This window comes from Spermophilus citellus (genome assembly GCF_964194105.1).
Source record: "Spermophilus citellus genome assembly, chromosome: 3".
NCBI lineage: Eukaryota > Metazoa > Chordata > Mammalia > Rodentia > Sciuridae > Spermophilus > Spermophilus citellus.
The window spans coordinates 51,626,808-51,638,423 of NC_138184.1; the positions used below are offsets into that span (position 1 = coordinate 51,626,808).

Genomic DNA, 11,616 nt, shown 5'->3' on the forward strand with positions numbered 1-11,616 from the left:
CAAGTGACATGTGGGCTATATGCAGGAGACATAATGAGGGACTAGTAACTTTGACTAAGACATTCTTCAGTTAAGGTGTATCCTATTCTTCTTTAAGGTGGGATACATGAGAATCCTGTCTTTGGGGAAATTCAACTTTTACCCTAAGTGAAGCTATATATCTGGAGTCCCAAATAGAAGCCTTTTGATTCAGTATTTGAGATCAACGTTTTAATCTGGTTTAACTCAGGTCTCTTAAAAGATTGATATCATACATAGAGATTTAACTGGAAAAATTTAGACTATACAGCATATGCTTTATAAACATTTTCATTTATGAAATTAAATAGGCAGGTTGCAGTGGTACACCTCTAATCCCCAGCAATTTAGGAAGCTGAGGCAGGAGGATTGCAAGTTCGAGGCCAGCCTCAGCAAGTTAGTGAGGTCCTAAGCAATTCAGCAACTCTCTGTCTCAAAATAAAAATTAAAAAGGGCCAGGTATGTAGCTCAGTGGTAAAACACCCCTGGGCTAAATCTCTATCACCTAAATCAAACCATGTTTATTATTATTTATTTATATATTTAGGTACCAGGGGTTGAATTCTAGAAACATATTTTATGTCCATAAGATGTCATCTGATGGAAAATCTCTAAAAGTTGTTAATATATATTTCATATGAATGATAACATTTCTATGTTCTGGAAGAAAGAAAATTTGCAAAGTTGCATTATTGATATTACCATAGGGATCAAATCACATCAGATAAGGACAAAGTGGCTGCTGCTTGTGAATCCGAATTTGAATTCTGACCCACACTGGCAAGCTGTACTATATTCTAGTTTCTTCATCTGGAAAATAAGAGTAATAGTAAACACACAAGCTCAGGATTAACAAAGTATTTATAGTAAACACTCTATATGTGGAAGTGATTAATGTATGATATTGTCAAATATCAGAAAGGAAAGTAATTCTAGCTTTATGGTAGAGCACAGTGTCTACTGAAAACAAACAGAATTATTTGAACAGTAATTGGAAAAAAATGCATTTGTATAAAATCACACACATACTCTAAGCAGTAAATAAGGAAAACATTTCCTTTCTTTGGGATCAGTGCAGTTTTAAAGTTTATCAAATAATAATAAAACTGCATTAATTTATTTACATATTATAACATACTTTAGCTCATTTTAACATTAACAATACTTTTTCATTAAAAAACATATTAAGACAAAAATATATAAAATATGCTTAATTAAATATGTTGATAGCAATATTTCCTTCTCAGAATTAATCTATAAGCACAATTTTCATCTTATAAGATACAATTTTTAAATGTTGCAATTGATTTTTTTAATTGAAGGTCAGCTTCAATGTGATACATTTATATGAAATTAACATCTGAATTTGATCAAAAGTATAAAATGTTCTTTTGAAACTATGAAGTACATTCCTTTTAGAAATACTTCATGATTTATATTATTTCAAATGCATACATAGCCACATTAAGAAAGAATGAAAGATGAAAGGGGAAGAGAGTGAGCAGAAGACAGGAAAAGGGACAAGAAGTAAAACTAAGCACAAAAAAAATCAACAAAATATTTTATATCAGGGAAAAATTTTTCAGATTGAATTCAATAACTACTAATTTATAACATGTTGCTATTCTTTGTTTTAATGCAATATTTTACTAACACGTGTAATCATATATTTTGAAAATTGTCATCTTCATAATTCCATTAATATTACTGAAGATCAAAGAACAGAAACGGTTAGCTATGATGTCCCAAGTATTTGAGTGCTGAACTCTGGTCCAAATCACTCCCACCTGAGAACTGAAAGAGGGTATTCAAGATTGCAGAAGACTGCAATTGAAATCTATTCTCAGGGAATTTCAAACACACAATGGATTGTATTGCAATTTACACAGCACTAAAAAATTGTTGAATTTATTTTCCTGAAACAAAATTTTGTAGCCTTTGATCAACCCTTCCCCCAAATCACTACATTGATAATTAGTTTGTGAGGTAATGTGTATGCTAATTATCTGGATTTTGCTATGCTACAATGTATGTATATTTCAAAATATTATGTTTCACAATGTAAATATTTGTATAATTTGTCTTTGTCAATTTAAAATATGATTAATTTTAAAATTATTTTAAAAAGATAGCATTTAAATGAATAAAGTCATAAAGCAAGATTCAACTTCATAAACACGTTGATAAATATAAATATCAGTGATATATGAAAAGGCATAAAATTTTATATATATTATATATATATGGTAATATTTTATTCTTTTATTCAACATATAAAACAAATATTTTATTTATATATATATATATATATATATATATATATATATATATATATATATATTTATTTATATATAATCTCCCAATGACCAAGGTTCTCTCCTCCATTGGCGGGTCCCCCTGTGACCACTGCCTGGTGCAGACCAATAGATGAGCCAGGTGACCCCCCAGTCTCCTGGGACGACCTGCGCTCCTCTCTCACCTTATGGAGGGTTTTCCCCTTAATCTCTGTAGACTTCAGTCCTCTCTACAGACCAGGGCAGCCAGTGTCCTGGACCTCAAGACTGGCCAATCACCAAAATGTGCCAGGTGTGCCCAGCGCTCCCCTGGCTGTGCTCACCTGGTGAAAAGGAAGGAAAAGCTGGTTGTTGCCCCTGAAGGGGTTTAAATCTCATTAGGGTGAGACTCCACTCTCTCCCCCATGAACTCTGAGTCCCTTGAGATGGGAAACATGACTTCCAGCTTCTAATCCTGGAGGATGGCTGGCACAGGGCAGTTGCCTAGTGAAGGCTGAATGAGTAATTCAAGTAGCATGAAACAGATTTTTCAAGACCAAAAGAGCATGAACAAATATCCAGTCAACAGAGTGGCAACCATTTACTCTGAGTGAGCCTGAGTAGAGAACTATTAGGCCAAATGGAATTTGTTAAGCTGGTGAATAATAATGTATTGAAACAAGCTCTGTGACAAGTCTAAGTCACTGGGTGAACTCTGTCAAACCAAGTTCCCTTGCTGAGCTTCACTTTCCTTTTCTTTATGGCTTTATATTTACATTTTAATCCATGATCACTTTGAATTAATATTTGTACAAGGTGTGAGTTTTAGGGTGAGGTTCTTTTCTTCCCCCCCTTTCTTTCCTTTCTCTCTAGCTGGGACATTCTCTTGTTCTACCACTATTTCTTGAGAAGACTGTCTTCCTTTGCTAAGTTCACTTTCCTCTTCTTTCAAATGAAGGAGTCGGATTTATGCTAGAGGAAATCACTGTTCCCTTCTAGCTTTACGAATCTTTTCAACCCACTTTTCCTGATGTGCACTTCCTGTGAACAAAGCTATTCTTCATATCATATATATGTAAAAAAGGTCATCTAGTTGAAATTCAGAATTCATGTTGGATATTGTTCAGTTGATAGGAGATTTTCCTGTAAAAACTATGCTTTTAGAAGTTTGATGAAAATGCATAGAAATTCTTAGTATTAAAAAAAGAAAAATCATTAGTCTATCATGTATGACTTTTTTGGACAAACTTAATGGATTGTGGGTTTTGCTTTACTTGGAATGGAGGGTGAAAGATGGTTTACTTCTCAATTAAAAAGCAACAACTGGTTAATCTTTGTATTGGATTCACAAACTGAAGGGGCAAAATAGTAATTGTGTCATGATTATAAAATAGAGTGAGGTGGAGATCAAGAGGTAAGGCTGGAGTCAATTTTTTCCCTCAAAGGATCACAGAAATCTTTATTCTCAAAAAGATCATCAATCCTCGTCACAGAGAAAACATATCAAACAAGAGTGAATGATATGGATGCCCTGTGGAGATTCACATGTTTGTGTATCCAGTATGTAAACAAATATATAAGCAAAAGACATTTTAGAGTTCTGTTCCTAAAGTCCATAGTTGTGAAATATCTTTTTAGTTTTTAGGTAATGAATCAGAACAAGGGGATACAATACATGTCAGAGCTATTCTCTGAGAATGGGTGAGCTCTAGAGTCATACTTCCTGGTGCTGCCAGCTTGTGAGCTTTCAAAATTAAGAGAGCTTGTACTTTAGTAGGAAATGTCCACAAAACACATGCTCAAAGGGAGAAACAATGGTAGAAACCAAATACTAGAGGTTGAAAGGCGCCTGGTTATATTGAGAAAATAATTTAGGTCTTTTTCTTGAAACAAGTTTGGCCTAAAACTCGAGAAATAGACCCAACCATGTTTAGATACAAGCAAGTAGCAAGCCCTACACCTAAGGAGGTACTGATCACTGCATCATATTAGATGAAGTGAAAGAAAAAGAGGATTTTATTTTGGAGAATCAGTCTACAAAAACTCCTACATTGTAAACTAAACCCTTTGTGTTTTAATTCTCACTTCTGTCACTCTATGTCTGACTATCCCTGGGTCAGCCCAGGATTTTGGGGGATCTAGATTTTCTCACCTAGAAAATTAGATATGTGGACTAGATGACATTCAAATTTTCTCCTACCTCTAAAATTGTGTGACCTTTTTCTAGATCATAAATTCTTTCTATACTGCTTCTCCACTAGTTCAGCAAATATGGAGCCACTCTTTTGTTTCCATACTGTGACAAAAAGTGCCACATCTTATATAATTTATAAGAACTGTTCAAAATGGGCAAATCCATAGAGATGAAAGGTAGATTAGTGGTTACTGGGGGCTGAGAGTAGAAGAGAGTGAGAGTGATGACTAATGGGACTGGAGTGTCTTTTAGGAGTGATGCTGGTTTGGGGATGTTTCCTATGAACAAAATCATAATATGTGGCCTTGTGTGTGCTTCTTGTAGTGTAATGTTATCCTTGTCTGTTCATGTTGTAGCATGTAGCAATACATTTCTTTTTTAACTGAGTAATATTCCATTGTATGGACACAACCCATTTTATTTATCCATTCATGTGTTGGTTATTGTTTCCACATTTGGAATTTTAGGAATTATACTGCTGTGAATATTATTGTTTAGGGTTTTGTAGATATGTTTTATTCCCCCGATATATGTCTAGGAATAGAATCGCTGGGTCATTGCCACATGCACCCATTCTGTGCTCAGGCCTGTGATCCCTTGTCATCCTGCCTGAGAAACTACCATGTCTTGCAGACACAGGTCATTATCTCAACTTCCTTTGTTCTAGACTAGAATATTAGCTTACAACCCCCAGAAACCAATTACTTAGTGTTAATGTGGGATTTATATCTGTATAGGTTCCTCACTTACTGAGCCTAGTCCTTGTGTTGAGCTGTAGTCAAGCCTCACCTGCCATATCCTCAGCTCTCTGAGAAAGATTGGGTAGTGATCTGAGTTTGGCTTTCATTTGCAATCCTTTAGCTATTCTGTGTGGCAGCTCCTACTCTTCTTTCTTCAGTTTCCCAAAGCACTGCTTGCTTCCTGACCCTTTATATATATATATATATATATATATATATATATATATATATATATATATATATAAACACACACACACACACACACACACACACACACACACATACTGGCATCATAATGTTTACTTAAAGAGCCTCTCTATTATTAAGAGAGGCAACAGATCCTGTAGAATTTCCAGAGGAAGAGAGTGCCTGGCTTCAAGATGCTGTAACTTTCCTAGTACCCAGGAATGGGTCTGTGGCAACAAAGCTGAGGAGTGGACACCCTTCCTCTGCTGCTGGCTGTGTTGCATTCTACTGCAGTTTCCTTTCTTTGCATTGCTACACATAACCCCTCCAACCCCCTGTGCTGGCCCTGCTGATCACAGTGGAGAATTTTGACTCCCATGGGGTCAATGTCCTGTCAAGCAGTTTTTATTGACAGCTTTTTGTTTGCTGTGCATCTCCTTGGCTTGCTTACCAACACCAAGTAGATTTGGTTTCTTTCATACCCAAACCAGAACACATTTGGGTATCCTGAGATTTTATAGAGCATGTAATTTTTGTTATATGAACCTAACCTAACTTGTATTCTCATATGAGGTAATGCAAATCTACTTTTGTTCTAGTGGAGCTATTTTGATAACATATAAGCAATTTTGGTTCAGTATAGGGGGTGAATTCAAGGTTTTTATAACTCAGTTTGAGCTTCATTTCATATTAGTGACAGCCATTTTAACTTATCTGAATAAAACATTTTTGTTTTCTGTCACTGTGTGTTACAAAGATTCCCCCCACTCCCCTGGTTCTTAAGAGAAAGAAAATCTTTGATTTATGTTTATGGATTCTATCCTCCTTTGAAAGCAGGGTCTAACTGATCATTGACACAAATTAGTGTTCTAGAATCTACCTTCAGAATTAGAGTATTATTGGGTGAGAAGAAGTGAAGACTATAGGTCGTGGGCTTTAGATATCTGCAGGGTTGAAGGGGGCAAGGTGAAGAGGGGGCAAGGTGAGGGGGAAGTGAACCTCTGCCCCTGTTCTCCAGAGAAGATCTGCTTAGTCCTGTTTTGTATTTTGAGAAACAACATAAGATCATGTTTACACAAGGAAGAAATGGTTCCACTTAACTTTAAAAAAATAAAAGAAAATGGCTTAAAATATATTGCCATAGGTCATAGAGATAGGACTCAGGCTTTCTTCGCATTGCTGGATGTAAGCCCTTGAGACCACACATGGGGGAAAAAAGAAAAAATTAGCTACATGTTTACTAACTTCTGAAAATCACAATCACACACACCACACACCACAAAATAGGCAAAAACAGGCACTTCTCTCAGGGCCATGTACATTTAAAGTTTAGATGAAATATGGTTAAGTGGTTTGCTCATTTTCAGAGTAAATGGGACAAATTTGTGGGACAGAATCAGGCTTTCTTATCTTTAAACTGGGGCAAATATCTCATAGTTATCTTTGTGTCTCCTTTTTGGACCTTATCCAGAAAGTATAAAAATTATTAATATTCTCATGTAGTAGAATGACAGGGGACTCAATTTTGTGCAGCCATGGATATCTTAGGATACACTCTTTGGATGTGTTACTGCATATAATATTAGGTGGTTACCACCAGCCCTTCCAGTAAGCAAATCTGTAGGCCAAGCTGATGACACTCTACACACAGTGAAGCATTCATTCACCAAGGATGTTTTAAGAAGATATGATTAAGGAAGGGTACCATGGGGTGGAAAGACCAGGACCTGTAATGCCAGACAGATGTACATGGGAGAAGAGACTCAGCAAAAATAACATCAAAAAAGAAATGGCATATGCCCTTGGAACCTGTCTCCTCATCAGTAAAAGAAAAATCATAATAACCACTTTGCAGTGTTGTTCTGTTAGAAATAATGTAGAGAAACAACCAGCTATGAATCGACACATCATAGATATCACCCAGTCAGCACATAGTGTGGTGTGGTTCACTGACCTCATGATGACTTGCTTGGCCAGTGGCATAGCCACTGTGGACTGCCGTAGCCCTGTGCCATTGGCAACTGTTACTCTTGTGGCAATTTTACTTCCCATCCTGCAGAAGAGCAGTGCCTTTGGGGACCTAGCCCAGGGTCTTGAACACGTTGAATACTTGATGGAGGGAATTGAGCTCATCCACAAGTATTGGCTCAATGTGTCTCTTCAGAGCCAGCCTCCAGTTCTCATTGTATTGGTGAGACTTGTGCACCATCACACAGGGGAAGGACATTGCCTTCCTACTGGCCAATGAGACGCAAATGACTATGACTTTTAAAAAAAAACTTTACTATGTAACATCTATAAAGGTTATGACCTGTGTATCAGGATCACAGTCTTTGACTCCTTTTTCTAATACCTGGCCCCTGAAGCTCTTCCTTTCAGTGAGAGGAGGCTTCAACCCTGTAGTCAAAGTCTACATATTGGGGCAGTTCACCCCTTGGGCCAGTGCAGGAAGGGAATACTAATGGACCTGCCTTTCAGGAGCCTCGAGAAAGGGGTAGGAGGCAGAGTGGGACAGCATGGGAGGAAAGTTCAGGGTGTGGAGGGGAGGGGCAGAGGGGATCTCTGGAAAGACAATCGGGAAGGGCGATGGGGTCTGGCGCTCTGGCATCCCCTTAGGTGAGGGCTCCTGTGAAACCACCAGAGCAGGTTGGAGGGGAACAGCGGCTTCCTCCTTGGGGCTTCCACCTCTGAAGGTGTGACGCATGTCTTCATGGGGGAGTGGATCCGACGGAAGAACCGGAATCTGGAGTTCAATATCCGTATAGGCAACAGGCCGGGGAGGGTCTATTCTGATGGTGGCCGTCATGCCATGTCTGCGTAGTTTGTTGACCCAGTACAGCAGTGGGCTGTAACTGAAGGTGGCAGCTTTCATCACCTCCACCCACTGCTGGGCATGCTGCCTCCTCCGCAGGTTCTTCCTCCAGTGGAGTAAGAGGATGCAGCCAACAGTTATCACGGTGCAGAGCCCCAACAATCCAAAGTACCACGGCACCCACTCTGAGGCAGTAAAAAAAAGAAAAGAGACAAGCTGACTGACAGCTCTAGCTTGGGACCTGAACTGTATCTCATTGGCTCATTCATCCTCTCATTCCCTCCCACCTTTCTCAAAGACATGCCTAATAATTTCCTCATTCAGTCAAAGCTATATTTGCAGGGCATGTAAGCGACCCCATTAGCCTTTTACAGATAAGGAACACTAGGTGTAGAGGGGCCATGATCTGCCCAGACTCAAGTCAGGCCTTCTGGCTCCTGCCGCAGTCTGGCTGCAGCAAAATAACCAGGGGGTGATGAAGAACTTGTGTACATTGATACAGCAGGAGGGGGAGCCGTTTATTGTAGGACAACAGAGGTATTTATACATTCCACACAGCTTATCTTAATTAACATAAACTAGATGCTGCAGTCAACCAATAAGAAATCTCCACACTTAATGGCTCCCTGGCATTACTTCACAAACCACTCCCTCTGGCAAGAGGCCAAGCGCCATCCAGACTTGTTTACAGACTCTAACAGGCTCCCAGTCCAGGACCCATACAGTCACTCAGACCCAGAAGCCTCACTAAGGGCAAGGACCTCAAGTGTATCTTTTCTGCTTGGGCAGAACATGGTCTCTGCCTTCGAGGAGTCCTTAGTTTCCTAGCGGAGTCTGTCTCTTAATTAAATAGCACTCCATTCAGGCAGCCACCACCCCCATTCATTCAAAGGGTCTTCCCTGAAAGTTTGTCCCCCACACTCAAAGGTCTGGGTTTACTTACTGCCTGGAAGGCCCATGTCCTCCTTTTGTGAATCCGTAAGTTTCACTCTGGTTACCAGGACTATGGCTCTGGAAAGAGTGAACTCACCCACTACTCTGCCCACCAATGGGAGTCCCCAGAAGGCCCAGTCCCATTGTTCTCTAAAGATGAGGTCACCAGGTTCTGAGCATCAGGAATTCTTGGGCTGGTGCTTGTAGAGTGGTTGGCAGTTGATGGAATAAGGGACTCCATCATGTGACATCTCATGAGCATGTTGTTTTCCATGAAAGACTGGTCCACCATTGAATTGTCTGTTCCCAACTTTGTGTGGTGAACTCACAGGGCAGCCCCCAGGAAAGGCCCTTACACCCTCAGGAACTTCTACTTGTGTTTTCAGTTGTTAGGGAGCCATTTTTCAGTGGGGAGTGGGGCAGGGAGGACAGTGAGCATTGGACATCCTTACCCTCAAGAAGTGTCTTACCTAGTTGTCAGGGAACAAAAGGGCTCAGAAGAGCCCTACTTTTGCTCCTACCATTTCTCTTTTGTTTCTTCAAGTGTTTTTTGAGCATCATCAGGTCCCATGGGAGCTCCCCCATATGGGATCCTGCTTCTGTTTCCAGCTTCATCTCCCTCCCCATTCATCATATACTGTTTTCCACACCTCCTTATCCTCCCAGGTGGTCAACTCCCCAACTCTGACACAAAGAGTCCTTTCAGTTGATTTCCAAATTTCTAGAACTCTGAAGCAGATGAATTTGAAACAAATTGATTTTACTATAAGTTTTACTATAAGTTTGTATAAGTGGAAAATATAATGTTCTACAGATTTAATATATGATTTTCTATATTAACTGGTATAAAAGTGATGCCCTTTTAAACAATACAACCCACCCACCATGGACAAATAAAGTTCAGTTAAGTATAAATTAAATTAAAAACTTAACATGAAAAACCCCAGCATGATGCTCTGCCACTGAAGTTTATTTTAAAATCAACATTTTTTATTTCATCTTCCTCTCCCCGTACCTTATCTGGGGGGGAACAGGATTACTTTTTGTCCAGTTATCTGTCCTTGAGCACATACCCACCACAGGAGTGAAGAAATTCAGAGTTGAGAATGGCACCATAAGATTTAAAAAATGATTATATCTCAGATTAACAAGTGAAGTAGGACCAGACACACCTGAAATCACATCATTAAAAACCGTCTGTTCCCCCTGAGGTGTAGAATCACAGCCTCTGGTATAAGAGTCCCCTGTGTTTTTCCTTTGCTTGCAAAGCAATTAAACTTCTGTCCCTCAACTGGTATATGAATAAACAAATGGGATATATGAATCTAACAGAAAATATGTGTGGATTTGTATGTGTATATATACATTATATTTACATAAGATTTTGATATTAGGAATGGACCCCAGTATTCAGTTATTGAATAAACACTGTAGGAAGCCTAAACAATTAAAAATTGAGAAATAATTTTCTTTCTGAAAAAAATTTAATAGCAATTTTTACTTATTTTATACATCTATATTATTTGTTGAGATGTGCATATATATGTTTGTATATAATATATGTATAATATAAAATATACAATACATATACATATGTATATGACTACATATATTTATTTGTACATATCTATACATATGTATCTATATATTTGTACATATATATCTAAATATATATATATATATATATATATAAATATATATATATATATATATATATATATATATATATATATGATTGCTAAAATTAAGAAATCAAAACCAGTTGACTGGTATGTATTTTAGACCCAGAGCTCAGGCCCTGAAACAATTTGCTTCATGTGCAGAGCTTGACCTTCACCCTGTTCTGCAGTTTCTTCTGCTTGCTGATTGGGAAACACAGAGCTATCTAAAAGTTCTCTCTCTCTCTCTCTCTTGCTCTCTCTCTCTCTCTCTCTCTCGCTCTCTCTCTCTCTCTTTGGTATACTGAACTTTGAGGAAGATCGCAGGTATGTACTCGTAAAAATGCTAAGATTCATACAAGGAAAGAGGGCTAAAAGTAAATTTGGGCCTTAGGGCTTAAGAGGGCAGAGGAATAAGCAACACGCAAAGGATGTAATCAGAACACAACTTTATTCTCCCCTTCCCACCCCCCACATTGTCAAGGTAAAATTTTTCTGTGGTCTTTGTTCTTTCCTTCCAAGATAATGTCTGTGACATGCCACAGGGTTCTTTTGCTTATTTCGGCATCCATAAAACCTCTGGTAACATCACTCAGGTGAAATTTCAGTTTAGTTTAACCAGTACTGTATTAAAACACGGCAATAACCTTAAATGCAAAACAACTTAAACCTTCTTCTACATCCAAATTTATCTTAATACTTCCAGACATGGGAAGATTAAAGCTGGAGGAGAGGCATACATACACAGCAGAAAATTTTCCTTTGGCCCTGCTCTGGTGACTTATCAGGATACCTGTGGGAA

The 11,616-nt window shown here is 38.4% G+C and overlaps 1 protein-coding gene across 1 annotated transcript; it reads right to left on the bottom strand.

Annotated features, from left to right (window-relative positions):
* Positions 1-7,869: 7,869 nt before the first annotated feature.
* On the bottom strand, positions 7,870-9,182 carry LOC308643341 (testis-expressed protein 38-like; the record flags this gene model as incomplete). The annotated part of the gene is made up of 2 exons (XM_081283234.1): positions 7,870-8,408; positions 9,167-9,182. The coding sequence occupies 2 exons, from the start codon at positions 9,180-9,182 to the stop codon at positions 7,870-7,872; spliced, it is 555 nt and encodes a 184-aa protein (XP_081139360.1).
* Positions 9,183-11,616: the final 2,434 nt, after the last annotated feature.